Source organism: Gouania willdenowi, chromosome 24, assembly GCF_900634775.1.
Source record: "Gouania willdenowi chromosome 24, fGouWil2.1, whole genome shotgun sequence".
NCBI lineage: Eukaryota > Metazoa > Chordata > Actinopteri > Blenniiformes > Gobiesocidae > Gouania > Gouania willdenowi.
The window spans coordinates 11,046,906-11,062,969 of record NC_041066.1 but is presented as its reverse complement, the minus strand read 5'-3'; the positions used below and the strand labels follow the sequence as shown (position 1 = coordinate 11,062,969).

The following is a 16,064-nucleotide window of genomic DNA, read 5'->3' as shown; positions in this document are numbered from 1 at the left end:
CTTTAAAATCATAAAGTTTTTTTCAAAATTCTTTTTTTTTCCCAACCAAAAATCAAGCAACTGGAATTTTTTTTTAATGGTTGGTGGGTATTGCATTAGAAGACCTACACCACTCTGCACACAGACAAATGACAAACTTGATGACAACACCCTTCGACTGAGGGTAAAAAGGACCAATTTATTCAAACAGACGTACAGACTGGACGTGATAAATGATCTTAGAAAAACAAAGTTGTCATTTCATTATATTTATTCCTTCAATCTTCATCACAGAAGCAGCTTGACCAAAAATAAATCAGTAAACACACACACAGTTCAACAGTCAACAAGATTAAGTTTACAAATGTAGAAAAATGTAAAGCAATTAAAAACTGTAGCATAAATAGAGGTAAAACATGTGAGTAAACAAAAGCTGACTATCAGTGTTGATAATTGTTAAAAAGTCAAAAGGCAGAAGTGAGACATGTTTTGTGACCATTTAGCGCCTCCTGTTGGTCACATTTAATCACTGCCTCTGCATTTTCTCTTTTCTTGTAACTTATTTGGTCTCATTATCAGAGTGAGTTCATCCCAGTAACTATCATTAATAATCTGAGTGTTATTTATTAAGCAGTGACTTTTATCAAAGGTTCAAACATGACTTCCTGTTTCTACTTGACCAGCGGTTTTTGGAGGATCCACACCTCGTTCCTGCGGTTGGTCAGTTTAAAAGGACTGTCGTATCCAGCTATGTAAAAAGGCTGATCCACGTGCTCCACGCCGTCTCTCTTCAGGCTTTCCACCAGCTTCAGCAGCTCCTCACGTCTCATCGCCTCATTAGCAAAACCACCAAAGGTCCTGCAGCACAACACAAAACACAATAAAGCAGATGTAGTCAACTAGCGGCCTGGGTAAACGCACAAAATTATACTAAAATACACAAAACAACAGCAAGAATACACTGAAGTATACTAAGAAATTACAATACTACAAAAAATATTGCAATAGACAAGAAAAACACAGAAAATACACACAAAACTACTACAAAAATTAAAAAAAACAAAAAAAACAGAAATAGACAAAAGACTCCAAATAACACAAAATGACAAGAAAAACACCAAAAGATTACTCCGTAAACTCTCAGTACTACAAAGCAACAGAAATACACAAAAAATCCTGCAAAAAATGGCAAAATGACAACACAAATACACAATATTACTCTAAAAGAGATACGTTTTACACGGGAAAATACACAAAACGCCAACAGAGATGCACAAATAACTCCAAATAACACAAAATAGCAACAAAAGTAAAATTAAAGACAAGAAAAACACCCAAAACTCTGCAAACCCACAGTACTACAAACAAAACGAAAACAAAAATACACAAAAAATACTCCAAAAAAATGCAAAATAACAAAAATACACAATATTACGTTGTACAGGAAAAATACACATAAGAACAGAAATGCACATAAACAGAATGACAGAAAAACACAAAATGACAAAACCTACAAAATGATTTTAAAAAAAACAATAAAAAACACAAAATGACAGAAAATTATATTCCCCCAAAAAACCACACATAATCTTAGACATAATCTAACCCTAAACCCTTTGTTGCTCCCTGTGTTAATGCTCTGATTGGTAATTATTGTGAATTCTGACATAAAAGCATAAAACATAATTATGGTGTTGATTTTTGCCATGTTTTATGGTGAATGTGAGCTCCGTCCTACCTCACGTATGCTGTGAACTCCTTCCTGTGCTCCACAAACACCAGGGGGTCTTTGGGCTGGGGGGGGTTCTCCTGGTGCTCCTCTGGGACGTAGAAAGACACTGTGAACTGAGACTCACACGCGGGGCCGGCCCCGGGCTCCACCAGGCACGAGACGGGGGTCGTCATCTCCACCTTCACCTCTGGGCGACACACACACCCCTTCAATTATCCATGCTCAATTGGAACTCAATTATGATTACAGTGAACAGCATTTTATCTAATTAAAATTATTTTTCCCCCTGAAAGTCAATTACGTTCTCAACTAATTAAAGTTCAATTACAATTAATGACAATTACTGAGCCTTTAATAAATATAAAACAAAACATTCCTCTTGTGTTAGCTTTCTGTTAGCAACTCTTATGATAAAGAGTCAGTTTGACCCATGTCTTAAATTAGCTGTAAAATACACTAAAAAAATATGATCTATAATCTAATTTGTTTCTCATTTCATTGTTAGACTTCCTAATCAATGAAAATATTGGTATTAATATTTTTGGTTTTGTTAGCCATAGTTTTTCTGTGAGTATACCAACGATTCATACCATTTTTTTTAAAAAAAATGGTAAAATAATCCTTGAGACACATTTGAATAATTATTATTGTATAAATTATGTATGTTTAAGCCATAAAACTAACATGGTTCCTTAAATTTGCAATTAAATTGTGAAATAGTTTTTATATATTCCCCATACCAATTACAAAGTAAATTATCTGAACTCAATTGCGATTCAATTACGGTTACTTCAATACTTTTTTTTTTCCAATTACAATTATATTACTTAATAATTGTCATTAATTACCAAATACTCAATTACAATTAGAATTGACTCCAACCCTGCATGTGAGCGCTGCTGCGGCTGCTGAGAGATTGAGTGGCGACGCTTATGGATCTGCTGACTCAGCAGAGCTCAGATGTTACCATCAATAACAACTTGTTTGAATATAAAACGCTTGTGCAAACTGCTGACTAAGACCAAGCATTTAACGCAGTACCAAAGTGCTGAGCAGGAAGTAAAGTCCACTGCTGCTACATGTTTAACAGATTAGACATGTGACCTGTGCCAGAGGAGGTGAAGTGGACTCACTGCTGTGATTGCTGCCCTGAATGTAGCTGAAGAGCCTCCTGAAGCCGGTGCTGAGCGCGGCGTCCATCTGCATGTCTGTCACACAGGTGCTCACCCACTGGGTGGCCTCGTACGTTCGCTTCTCGTAGTCGCTGGCCTCCAAAACACACGAGAAACGCGCTAAATGGACACCCCAAAACTACTTTTCTTTTTTAACTCATTTTATTTATTGACCTTTTTGTTATTGCTGTGTGTTATGAATGCAGCCTCATCATTTTGAACACATGGAAAGCGTTAATAATGAGAACAATTTGCTCAAACTATCGATACGATACCGATATTGCCTCCTTGTGTATTGACCAATACCAATATTGATCCAGTACGATATCAGCATGAATTATACATACTGTTATTACTTATTTTGTAGTGTGGAATGTAAAAAAAAAAGGCTTTATCAAGTGATAAAACTCAAACAGTGAACAACAGTCAGCAACAGAAGGCGTGAAAAACACTGACCCATTTATTATTAATCAATGGGTTATATTAATTATAACTTATTTAAACATAAGAATATTCTACACTTAAAAAAAACTAATTGAAAATAATCCACAGTAAAAAAAAAAAATTTAACATCAATAAAACCAATGGAACCTAAAATAAATAAATTACTATAGTGCAGAAATTACTGGCTTAGCTTAAAAATATGCAAATTCTACAATTTAATAGAATAAAAAAAGAATAAATTAGAATACCCTGAAAAATAACCTCAATGGATCCAATAAAAACTAATTATACTTTCAAAAAGTGGAAAAAAATACCACAATTACACAATTAATTAATAAATTAAAAAAAAGTTTCTGTTTTTATGAGAAAAGTTTCTGTTTTTACGAATGAAAAAAATGCGCCAAGGCTGTCGTGAAAATAGAAACTTTACTCATAAATACAGGATTTATTTTACTCGTAAAAACAGAAACTTTTCTCATAAAAACAGAAACTTTTTTTTTAATTCAAGTGAATGCAATAAGCTTCTGTACAATACAGCTTCACTTTAGTTATTGTTTTTATACCGTCAAACAACTGAAGACAGGAAAATAAAAACCACAATATTGTCCAGTAGAAGTTCTTATATTAGAGATTTTAGATGCAGGCTGATATGTGATAATCTTTCTTCCTTTTTTCTGATATATACAGTATCTGATCAGAACATCCTTAATAGTTTATAGTACTTGTGTTAGATACCACGGCACACTTTCCGAGGAGGATTCCATGTATTAAAGCACGTGTGTTGAACTCAAGGCCCGGGGGCCAAATCTGGCCCTTTTGAGCATCTAATTCAGCCCGCAGGAGAAAATAAAAATGACAGAAAAACAAAAAGACATTGTGTAAATTACAAAATAATTCATTTGTAGATATCTCAGCCCCTCCAAATACACATGGATACAAATGTACACATTTCTCATGCTTTTATCACATGATGGCTGTCGTTTTTTTAATCTCAAATTGATGGAAAAAACCTTACATTTTTACAAAATCATCATCAAATTTTTCTACTAAATTAAATAATTGTTCATAATATCAAGGAAATATAAGTGAATTTAAGTTAAAGGTCACTTAATGCTTGGATATTGTTGGTTTCATGCATTTTATATGTAATTTATACCTGGGAGTGCAAACGAGGGCACATTAGGGCTAGGCAAAAAAAAAATCAATTTAATCAATTTATCAAATTTGCAGATAAAAATAATTTTTATTTTGCTAATTTGTGTATTTTTTTTCCCACCACAGTTTTTTCAGACTTTTTATGTAGTCGTCTGATTTCTTAATCAGAAAATTTAAGCTACTGTGACGTTGCTGATGCACTTTAACCCGGGTTAAAAATTGAAATTGTTGAATGACAGAGCCTCATTTACTTATTATTTTGAGATTGTTCAATGCATTTTAAGTCTTGAGGACAATCACAGCAATAAAGTTGCACTTTTGACAATATATTTTATGTCTGTAGTTATTTTTAAGTGCTTTGAAAAAATTTAATAAAATCGAATCGAAACTCGAATTTTTCTTCTTTTTTTTTAGGCAAAATCGCCCAGCCCGAGGGCACATTAATGTTGGAATGCTTTTTTTCCTGCTAACATCTTTGACCCCTGAACCAAAACTAGTTTGACACCCCTGCATTAAAGGGTCATTAGTAAACATCAGTGATATCAAACCTGATTTTAGTTATTTAGAAACTCAACATTTACCATGATACACTCATTTCTTTTTTTTAAATAGCTACAATACTGAACCGCATGACACTACATTCGTTGTACTTTCTTATAATTAGAAAACACGTGAATTATTCAACATAAATTGAATCTAAATAAATGTACGTGTGTGTTTCTACCTGTTTGTCCTCTCCGCTGTATTTGGGCTGCTGTAGACCAGTGGAGAACAAAACTTGCTTCATAGTTTTCAACATGACTTCTTTAGTTTGAACAGTGAAGGTTTGAACTTTGCTGGAAAAACAAACACAAATTTCACTCATCACGTCAACACACGACAGGTGCTACACAAACGCGCAAAACGCATTGTCATCTTTCACACGTGCTGCTACTCTGTAACAAACAAACGCCAAAAAAACACTTACAAAACGATTTAAACTTATTGCTAAATAATTAAAACACGTCGAATGCAATGAAAAACAGACTTTACCAGAGATGTTTGGTCCGCCTCTGTCAAATGGGCGTTTTTTGGTTTCCGTAATGTTAAACTTCCGGTAAAAACTGATTGGCTGAGAGGTTTAACTTTCAAAATAAAATGGTTGAGCCATTAAAACGGTGAATAAATTCAACCTTTGCCACCTGTAAAATGGTTTAAAAGAGTACGAGTGACATTCAAAACAGCTGTTAGTGTATTATATGGTTTGTTACTCAGAAAATATGGACTTACATTTATAACTTATTTGCAGATTTGTTTATGACTGTTAGATCTTAAAAAAAAAAAAAAAAAATCAAACAAAATTATAAAAACTGAGCATCTATAAAAAAACCAACAGGGTTTTAAATGCTGCATCATGAAGGATGAGGGTCCAAACATGTGATGAAATAAACATTCTTTCATTTTATTATTATTACACTGTCCTGACACAGCAGAGCTCATCTGTCAGGATCACAAACAATATATATCTGTATATAACTGCTCTGCAAACTGCTGACTCAAGTAAATGTATGTTGTTCTAAACTGCTGAGCACAAACTGTTGAATTTATTCATCACTTCTGAAACTAAAATCTGCAAGGGAACGCTTTGGAAAATGTACTTATGGTAAGGTTGTGATTAAATATCAACTTTATATCTCTGCACCCTCTCATTAAGTTGTAATATTAGGTACACTACCCATGTGTACCTTGTAATTATTGCTGCATTTACTTTTGATCAAACAGCTACAGTTCATTTGAAGGGAAAAAATTTAGTTTATTTACATGTAAGAGCATTAAGAACAAGGACATGAAACCCTTTTTTTTTAAAAAAAAAGGTCTGTTGACAACAATGTGAAAAGAAGGCAAAAACCTACAGAACCAAACATCAAACACACACTCATGCGTGATATCAAGTATGAAATGTAAACTACTACTTGTCCAAACACAGATTTGCTGAAGCGACAAATAAAAAAAAGTGATCGTCACTGCAAGAAACAGCCACAATCAGCTGACATGAAGAACTGCACAAACACCTGAATATGTACATTTACCTGCATACACGCATATCTTTAATTATAATCATTGTGTTAAACACACAAACAAACCCCCAGATGAAGAAAACGGTTAAAGATCTACGTGTGTGAATATAGGGACTACAGCTGCATCTTTGTGTCTGCACAGAATCATGATGAGGACAGTTTGTCATGATTCAGTCTCTTAAAGGATCCAATGGTTTATGGTTCAACTGCAAAAGCTCCAGCTACAACCACGTAAAGGCCTCTGATGATTTAGAGGAGCTTGATGAGTGTCAGAAAGCAGAAAACAAACACAAAACAAAGGCTAATAGCTGTTGCTTTGTCTTTCGAGTGGTTCACAGGTGGTAATGCTGGTGGATGAAGGACAACACGTCGTCTTTGGACAGTTTTTCAGGGTCGATCCTGGTCTGGGAGTCGTGAACTATGACCCCATCCACCCAGGCCCAGAAAAGCCTCTCAGAGTTGCAAACGCTGAGGAAGAAAACAAAAAAATAAGGATGCATTCAGGACTCACAAATGATGAATAGATTATGATTCGGCAGCACTTAGAAACAGGAAGGCGGGGCTTACTGGAAGGGAGCAGCAGAGTTTGGTGGCATCGTGTAACTGGACTCTTGGGTGAGCTTATTGAAGAAAAACTTCTTCTTAGAGTTTTTGCTGAACGCCATTGTCCATGGCTCTGACGGGTGGAAGAGAAATTATTTTCTTCTGAGAAAATGATTTCTTTATGTGAGAGTGATACTTAAAAACAAAGCTGCACTTCCAACCATTTACGGTTTTGATGATGTAGAGGCCCGTGGGCAGGAAGTGTCGGTCGTCTCTACCGGTGTAGGAAAGACGAGGTATGCCTCCTGAACTCTTTGTTATCTTCATTTCTAATCTGTTCCAGGGAGACGAAACACAAATGATTAGAAAAATAACCAAATCCTGAAAGTAGCCACACTACCAGGCCTGTGTGTTAAACTTGATTCATACCGGACAAAGATTTTCTCCATTTCCTCCAGCCGGTAAACTTCCTTTACCCTGTTTGAAGAAACAGTCAACGCTCGTAATATGTTAATGTTTCACTTATTCAGACAACTCAGAGGCATCTACTGATTGCTTTGATGCCTCTGAGGAAGACTGACAGTGGGTATTTGAAACATGTCAGGAGAATAAAGTAAATTTCAATGTAAATTTCCTGAAAAAAGTCATCTTAATAAATGAAACCAAAACATATTATCTGAACTAGCTGGAATTATGGTCGATGCTCATGATAAGCTAATGTGCACATGTGGAGAAACCAGTGAAACCAGTGTTAGTACCTGATGGGGTTCATGTCAGGTCTGCTGGGTTTAGCGACAGCCTTCACAAACTTCTCTGCCATTTGGATCCTGGAATGAGCAACAGTTAAACAACTTATAATATAAACTTATAATGATTCTCACCGAATGTAAAAACAGGAGATATTTTACAATATTTGATGTTAGTTTGACTGGTTGTGTTAAAGTGATCCTCCACGGTTTTTACAAATGTGGTCTAAAATCTAATTAGAATATCTATGCCTAACTAAAACCATCATCATGCACCAAATTTGTTAGATTACCTTTTAAAAACTGGATCACTTTACAGTTTCAGAGCTGTTCCGCCATCTTGAAATGATTAATGAAGTCACAGCCCCATTACTGTTTTTAATCCTCTTTCGCTAAACAAAAGAGGGTTACATCGTCATCTTTAACTTTTCCTGGTTTTTCAGAGCAACCAAAAGCAGCACAAATTGGCATTTTTACCAAAAAAAGCAGCTAAATGATGTAAAAAAGCAGGTTAAATGTTTCACTGAAATTGGAAACAATGAGATGTTTACAGGCAAATGGGGCTGTGTGATGTCATCAATCCTGATTTTAAAGATGGCGGAACACAGGCTCTAAAACGCTTCAGTCGTCCCGTTTTTTCAAAAATTCATAAAATGAATATGGTGCAAAATAATGCGTTTTGTTAGGCATAGCTCTACTAATAAGTACATTTCAAAGGTTTTAGACCACATTTGTAAAAACAGTGGAGAATTCCTTTAAGATCTTATTTATTGCATCACTCTTTACTGCACTAATGTGTGTGTATCCTACCGTTGGTTGAAGTGTTGATCTCTGACGTCGGTGCCGTTCAGTATCAGTGCATCCATCACATGGACTGCGTTTATTCTACGCTGCGCTTTGCCCTGAGAACCAAACGGAGAGTCAAATAGGAAAATAGGTTACATAAGTACAAATATTGGCAACTAATAAATGTTTCTTCCTTCCCTCACCTCTCCTTTCAACTCTTGGACGATCTCAACACTCAGAAGTGTGTCTCTTGGAAGTTCAAGCTTGAAATTCTCCATTTTCCTCCAGCGCACAGGCATCTTTCCATCCCATGTGTATATCTGAGACTTCTACAGCAGAACACACAGAAAGCAAAGAGAACACAAAGTCAGACTTTTTGTAAAAAATAAAACAATATAAAACCCTGATAAAAGACTCACCCCCAGTGCCAGTAAGAATATCTGCTCTGCACCAACCACGATGCACCTGTGATCAAATATGTGGCGCAGCTTGTCCAGCGTGGCGTTGGTGAGGGCGGTCTGCTTACACTGGAACGCCTCCACATCGCACGTCTGTGACGTCACAAAGAGAAGAACAAATAAAGTCCTCACAAAGCTTCTTCAGTTTCTTTTCACTAGAGTCAAACAAAGGCTTTGATGTATTAAAGCAGGGATGGGCAACTTTTATCATAGTGGGGGCCAGAAAAATGTGATTGTCTAATCCGAGGGCCCCATTAACAACATTCATGTCAGTATTTAGAATAATGACCGATCTGAGGATTAATACAGGAGGAAAAAAAGGGTCTGTATTCTTTTTTGCTGTCATTTGTGTCATTAGGGCGACCGTGGCTCAGGTGGTAGTGGGTCGTCTTCTGATCGAGAGGTTGGGGGTTCGATCCCAGTACCTGACTATGTGTCAAAGTGTCCTTGGGCAAGACACTGAACCCTAAGTTGCTCCCAGTGGTCGACTAGCGCCTTGCATGGCAGTCCTGTCCCACTGGTGTGTGAATGTGAGAGTGATTGGGTGAATGAGCTGATATGTAAAGCGCTTTGAGACTGCTTCAGTGTGGTGATAAAGCGCTATATAAAATCAAGTCCATTTACCATTTAATGTGTTTCTGTTATCGTTTTGTATATTTTTGTCTCATTTTGTGTATTATGAGTCCTTTGGTGTATTTTTCTGTAATTTTGGTCTGTTTTCAAGTATTTTTTGTTGTTTTGTATGTTTTTGGACTCATTTTGTATGTGTTTTTTGAGGGCCACATGTGGCTCCCGGGCCACCAGTGGCTTATATATGTATAAAATTTCCAATCCCCATCATTTGAATACATCAATACCATTTAAGAGCCTGTAAACAAAGCAGAATTTTATTTTTAAAAGACAGAAAGTATACACCTCCTACTGACCTTAATAAGCTCATAAAATTTTGACTTTGGATCTGAAGATTTTGGAGCAATTCTGGCTTTGTCTGGGACCTGAAAACACACATTAGGAGAAAAAAACTCCAGTTTCCAGCACTTGCATCATGCCTCTCTCACTCTACTCTACTCTACTCTACTCACCCCCCACAGCTTCAAACATTCCTTCCTGATGTCGGCTTGCCTCGGCTCTGAGAGCGTCCTAAAAACACAACATCCCGTTAAGTGTGGTTGTTTTCAACTGGAAATCACGAAATGTGCACACTACAGCCATATTTACTCACGGTTCCATGACAAAAGCGTGGATTTTGGCCAAAGCTTTAATCTGCACTGCACAGAGGCTGAAAAAACAAACAGTCAAGCTTCTGATCTTACACACAGGAGCAAAAACAAGAAAAAAAAGAAGCTGCTTCCTACCTTTCGTTGGAGTTGACCATGAACTGGTAGAAGTCTGTGTCTTCCTTTATGATGCTCAGCGGGACCACATCTGTAACATCTGTGTCCGTGTTCTTCAGCTGATTCAGCTTCAGGTTGACCCTGAACATGTATTCCTTGACGGCTTCGGAGCCTGGCTTCAGGCTGCGGCACACGACGTACCTGAGGAACACACAACTCATCAGCTTCATTAGGAACGTACTACATGTTCTAAATTATGATAAACACCAGAAAAAATAAAGACCTACCTCTCTGAGTTGGCCGGCCTGCTGGTGAGCGGTTTGAAGAGCGAGATCCTGTCGAAGCAGAGGTAGAGCAGGTAGATCAAACCCACACTGAAGGGAGTGAAGAGGTCGAAGGTCTTGCAGACAAAGTGCCCACCTGAACACAACCATGATCGAACCAAAACTGAGTCTGTAGAAAATCAACGCACATGCATGACGACTGGTTCTGTTAGCACGTACCTGTTCGGAGTGAGGAGAGCGCAGTGAGGAACTGGCAGAGGAGCAGCTGTTTGCTGAGGATCTCCTGCAGGTTCTCTTGTCCCTCTACAGAGAAACCCTAACACACACACACACACACACACACAGTAAAGGTGTAAGAAAATAATGATTCAGCAATATATCGCAATATTTCACTACGCAATTATCATATCAATAAAAAAAAAATGTCCAAATAAATTTTTTTAATCATGTTTCTTTAAAGCAAAAACAATTTAATTGCACTAATGTAAATATGTTGGGACGGATATTTATCATTTATTGCTTTGATATTGTCAGTTTCTTAAATATTTTGTATTTTATGTATAGGTAGACGTGCAAACTAAGACACAATAATGTTGAAATTACTCATTTTCCCGCATAAAGTCTGCACCCTACTTAAAATCAAACTACTCCATATTTTCCCCCTGAACTAAAATGAGTTTGACACCCCTGATCTAGAGTAAATTTAGGGCCAACTTTCATTTTTGAAAAAAAGAGTTTGACATCATATTGTTTAGTATCGGCCAAGATGCTGTATATCGTATTGTGACATGTAAATCGTATCATATCATCAGATTCATGGCAATGCACACCCCTACTAAACATTACATACATTTCTCCTCACATTCAAAACCTTTTTCAACTTTCTGAAGAAAAATCTACTTACCCCATCTGCCATCAGAAAATGAAGCCCTTGTCTCTCTGTACTCTCCATTACAAAGTTACGAAATGCGGTCATATTTTCAGGTCGAGTGATGTCACCGTCTCCATCCACCCCGCCCTCACCTGAAATTAACAGCCAAATCATTCATCATTGAAAGACTAATCTGTGTCTCCTCCTGGATGCACAGCTGTCACCACCGTACCGTAGTAGGGCTCAAACAGCTCACTGGGAGCTGCGTAGAAATCCTCCAGTTTAAAGTCACACGGCCCTTTCAGAGTCATCCCGAAGCCTTTGGCGTGCCAGCGTCTCCTCCACAAGATGTACTCGGAGAAGCCGCCGGGCCCCGCACACACGTCCCCGAAGTACAGCAGCTCCCCGTCGTGGTCCTTCGTCAGGGGTTTCTACACAGAAACAGATGCTCCATCTCACCCTGTGCTCTGATTGGTTGCAGTCACGTCATCCAACATGGCAGTTACTTTGACCTGCTCACCCCCTCAGACTGCTTTGGGTTGGTGAACATGTGGTCGAAGCAGTGGTCGATGTTGGCCATTTTCATAGCTGCTCTGAAAACAGACGACAAGCACAGAGAGTTACCTTTCACTATCAGAGTTTGGTCATTACATTTTAGCTCAGAAATGACAACGACTTAAGATAACAACATCCAGATTATATAATGTTAAAAGTTAAGATGCTGGAGATGATAATTAAAAAACAATTAAAAATCAGATTAAGACATCGTATCTGCCTCATAGATTAGTAAATTGAAGATTATTTGCTTGAAAAAAGGGGAAAAAGGTTCAAATTGCTGCTCAAATGTTTGTCTTGATCAACATTCTTATCAACATTGTCGTAATAGTTTTGTGCATTGCATTGTGGGATGTGGAGTCCCGTAGACGGACGCATAGTAAGTGTTTTTACTTGTTTTTTTACTGGAATTTCTTGTGTTTGGCCCTAAAAACTCTGCCAGAGTGACTTCCCAACACATTCCTAGTGTTTTCAGACTGAAAGTTACCGCGAAACAATAACACTTTTTTTTTTTGAGCTTATACGGAAAAATCAGATTATTCTAGCCAATTTTGAATGTCTCGCACAGTGAGGTCATGTCATGGGAAATCGCAGTAAGAATGAAGGAAAAACACTTCTATGCATCTGTCCATAGGACTCCACGTCCCACAATGCAATGCAGGAAACTTTTGACAATGAGAGTGTTTACAGCAGAGAGCAAAATAAACTTTCTAGCAGCAATTTAAACCTTTTAGTTTTTTCCACAATATGGATTTATGTGATAATTTAAAAAAAGACTGCTTACATAATAAAGTTAAGGAGCAGCTGCTCAGAAATAAAAAACAATCCTAAAGTATTTAAACTGAAGTCAGGCCCTGCCTGTTGAGACACTAACCTGTTCAGAAAGATCCCTCCTCTGATCGTCTCGTATGGATTGGAGCGTGTTCGAGCTCTCCTCATCTCTTCACCCTCAAGGTCATCAAACACTGTCTGAACACCCGGACAGAGGCAAACAATTCAAACGTTTAGTTGACATCTTTGTGTGTGAAATGTAAAATGATTATGACACAGTATGGAAAAGAAATAAAGGGCAGCTGTTGGACGTGTGCTCACCTTGCACCGTAGCAGAGTGTGCAGAAGATCCTCTGTGCAAAACTCAGTCTCATTTTCGATCTGAAGTTTTCTCTGAAGAAATAGAATATGAGAAATATTAATAAGAGGTTGCTACACAACACAGATCTGAAGTGAATGTCTATGTTTTTTAACAGTTACCCGTCCTATATTCATCCAGTCTCTTAGTTCGTCTGCGTCCGGGATCTCAGTGGTGCATTCTGGGAACCAGTCCACTTTCTCCAATGCACTTGGCTATGCAGACAAAATAAATTAGAATAATAATGGAAACAGCATTTCAAATCTAACAGACACCCTGGGACTCTTTTTATTAATTTATTTTTACCTCTGGCTCATCTCTCCAGTCCACATTCAGCTCTCCCTGGAACCCCTGCAGGGTCAGACCGAGACCTCTCCTTCCTCTCTGAGTAGAAGCTTCCACAATTTCTTTACGTCCTTGGCCAAACTTTCCCAAACCCTCACCTTCTCTGAAGCCCATTTTGGCCTGAAACAGAAAACAACATAAATATTAGAGACATCAATCAAAACAGTGGACAGGAGCTCCAGTCTTATGACGCAGTAGATTTTTATTTTTTAGTGACGCATCCCTGCTGAATGAGGTTTTATTGTATATTACCATAAGTTTCTGAGACACACTGTTGAACATTAAATATTTGGAGGTCTGCGGTGTAGCATCAGTGTCTTGGGTGTCAAACGAAGATGAGGACGATGATATGGAAGGCCTGGAGAAGCCTGGTCTGTGGTCCTCCAGGTCACTGTGGGAGTCATTCTGGCTCGAGTCTTGAAGTACAAAATCAAACATGTATAGATAATTAATAAACAAATGAAAAAGAGTAGCTGGTGGACTTATCAAGGTTATTGTCAGCAGAATTTCAACATGGAAGTGATACAAGTTGACCAGTTTGTGACAAAGGAATTAAGAAAAATTCTACCTTGTCTGGATAGTTGTGACTCTTCATCTGAGCTGCTGTCTTCATCTTGTTTCTTCTTTTTTGACACAAACTGCTGTGCAGCATCTGCTCTTCTCCTCATTATGGCTTCAAATCATAATAAAGCACAATTAGCATATCATCTTGATGGATAAGGTAGCAATTAGTGACAGCATTTATTATCGTACCTGTACTGTACCTATTATTATGTACTGAAGGAAAAAATGTGACGGTGGATACTAGATCTTAAAGCTGCATTAACTGCATTTTGCCACAGCATGGCGCTGTTTCTCCTAAAAAATAAAGCTTCTTGTTTTGTTCATGTATAAAACAACTAAAGCACCTAAGCTTCATACGTTTGTGTATCCCCTCATAATCAACAAGCTTTTCTCCGAAGGATTAAGTGACAATCACTCTGACTATAAAAAGGGACAAACTGTGATATGCGAAACAAGTCAATTTATATTTTAAGCCTTGGATGTTACTCGTCCTCAAAAATAGTTTATTTACGCAGAAATGTGTGCTTGCAATAGAAAATCCCTTTTGTTGTGAGTGTTTCGTTTTCCCGGGTTTCCACAAAAACGAAACTACGCATTAGCCGTTAGCTCAGTGCATTAGCATGGCAGGTTTTACCCGTTCAAAGAAAACACTTCTCTTCTTCTGTGGTGAAACTGCATCGATAAAAGGCCAACTCCATGCGGGTTTCAGGATCCACAGACTAGTAGGAGTTTATTTTCTGAAGCATATGCGCAGAAATTATGTTGCATTTGAAGTATGCATTAATGCGCGGAAATGTTTTGGGAGCCCTCGGGGGTCCTTCTCAATCTGACAGCGCACGGTGATGACGTACCAAGTGGTGACGGTCCCAAAACCTGCCTTTTTAGAAAGTGTACTTTACCAACAAATAAAACATGAGTTTGATATGCGATGTTACTCTCTATTTATTTTCTGTTTCATTTTGACGCAAGAACTGTCAAAGCCTATTTATTTTAAAAGATGTAAGCGATCAGAAATAGTAGTTTTGTAAATTTACCATAAAGAAGCAGTTTGCCTAGTTTAATCTATTTCCCTCCATTTTTTTTTTTATTAGGTACTACATTTTAAAGTATGCAATTGTCAAGTAATTATTCAACTGTAAAGACTTGCTATTATATGAAAAAATAATCCTAGACTCAGACAAAAAAAGTACTGTATGCTTCAATGTTTTTTTCAGTTATTGTACAAGCTTCATATAATATGGGCTGAACAGCACAGGAAAATAGAATATAATGTCTGAACTGGGTTCTTTCAAAGAGAAACCAGGACAGTGGCCTAAGCTCTATATTTGGGACAATTTTAGAAATCAAATGAAATAGGTTACTTTAAACTACATTGACTATATATCAATAAATGCAAGCACAAGTTGGCATTGCTGCAGGTGGGAGACCCTTTACTGATGTTGCACTCCTTTCATTCTGAAGATCATCTCAGGGTAGTGATTAGATTGTTCTTTAACTAGTCGTGCATGTCTATAAGACTGGGCTAATCTGTTCCTTGCGAGTGACTTGAAGGTTCCTGTCATCTATCCAAGCACGGACAAGGTTTTTTCCAGCGGTTCTTCATCAATGATTTGTAATTTCAAGGTAAAAACAAAACAAAAACCAATGCTGGGTAATTTCCTGTGAGAAGTAGAAACAGTCACAAGACATTTTGTAGCTGTATCAACTTTCTTTTGTGTCTGCATTGCTTCATAAAATGATTGTCTCACTTGTAAATAAGTGAATCTTTTTGTGATATAAGCTGACCATGCATAAACAAAAGCATAAAATGGTGTTGCACAATGCTTTTGAAATGCAGCTCCACCTCGCATGTCTTTGCTGGTGACTCTGTAAAATCCTTCCTAGAAGAAACAAAGTTAATCCCTTGGTTT

At 37.5% G+C, this 16,064-nt stretch overlaps 2 protein-coding genes across 4 annotated transcripts; both read right to left on the bottom strand.

Moving 5' to 3' along the window:
• Positions 1-232: 232 nt before the first annotated feature.
• On the bottom strand, positions 233-5,595 carry hebp2 (heme binding protein 2). Of its 2 annotated transcripts, XM_028439775.1 has the most exons (5): positions 5,515-5,595; positions 5,207-5,318; positions 2,845-2,980; positions 1,718-1,898; positions 233-837 (listed from the first exon to the last, which is right to left on the bottom strand). In XM_028439775.1, exons 2-5 carry the CDS (start codon positions 5,279-5,281, stop codon positions 651-653), a joined length of 579 nt encoding a protein of 192 aa, XP_028295576.1. In that variant the 5' UTR covers positions 5,282-5,318; positions 5,515-5,595; the 3' UTR covers positions 233-650. The 2 variants fall into 2 exon arrangements, with proteins under 2 accessions (XP_028295576.1, XP_028295575.1); XM_028439774.1 differs by lacking the exon at positions 5,515-5,595 and having other exon boundaries at positions 5,207-5,506.
• A 658-nt stretch (positions 5,596-6,253) lies between these two features.
• cmtr1 (cap methyltransferase 1) lies at positions 6,254-14,980 on the bottom strand. 2 transcript variants are annotated; one of them, XM_028439772.1, is made up of 24 exons: positions 14,344-14,980; positions 14,159-14,263; positions 13,843-14,006; positions 13,552-13,710; positions 13,368-13,460; positions 13,209-13,280; positions 12,991-13,085; positions 12,082-12,154; positions 11,794-11,992; positions 11,595-11,713; positions 10,910-11,006; positions 10,694-10,826; positions 10,428-10,607; positions 10,295-10,351; positions 10,155-10,212; positions 9,999-10,067; positions 9,034-9,165; positions 8,818-8,943; positions 8,639-8,730; positions 7,841-7,909; positions 7,512-7,559; positions 7,304-7,416; positions 7,107-7,215; positions 6,254-7,007 (listed from the first exon to the last, which is right to left on the bottom strand). In XM_028439772.1, exons 2-24 carry the CDS (start codon positions 14,256-14,258, stop codon positions 6,872-6,874), a joined length of 2,493 nt encoding a protein of 830 aa, XP_028295573.1. In that variant the 5' UTR covers positions 14,259-14,263; positions 14,344-14,980; the 3' UTR covers positions 6,254-6,871. The 2 variants fall into 2 exon arrangements, with proteins under 2 accessions (XP_028295573.1, XP_028295572.1); XM_028439771.1 differs by having other exon boundaries at positions 14,789-14,980.
• Positions 14,981-16,064: the final 1,084 nt, after the last annotated feature.

Excerpts from the sequence above, each read along its gene's own strand:
- hebp2 (XM_028439774.1), bottom strand. The coding sequence starts at position 5,347 with ATGAGTGAAATTTGTGTTTGTTTTTCCAGCAAAGTTCAAACCTTCACT. Across the intron at positions 2,981-5,206 it reads ACAGCGGAGAGGACAAACAG|GCCAGCGACTACGAGAAGCG; the intron begins GTAGAAACACAC and ends TGTGTTTTGGAG. Across the intron at positions 1,899-2,844 it reads TCAGGGCAGCAATCACAGCA|AGGTGAAGGTGGAGATGACG; the intron begins GTGAGTCCACTT and ends TGTGTCGCCCAG.
- cmtr1 (XM_028439772.1), bottom strand. The coding sequence starts at position 14,258 with ATGAGGAGAAGAGCAGATGCTGCACAGCAGTTTGTGTCAAAAAAGAAG. Across the intron at positions 13,461-13,551 it reads ACTGGAGAGATGAGCCAGAG|CCAAGTGCATTGGAGAAAGT; the intron begins GTAAAAATAAAT and ends TTGTCTGCATAG. Across the intron at positions 10,827-10,909 it reads GCTCTCCTCACTCCGAACAG|GTGGGCACTTTGTCTGCAAG; the intron begins GTACGTGCTAAC and ends GGTTGTGTTCAG.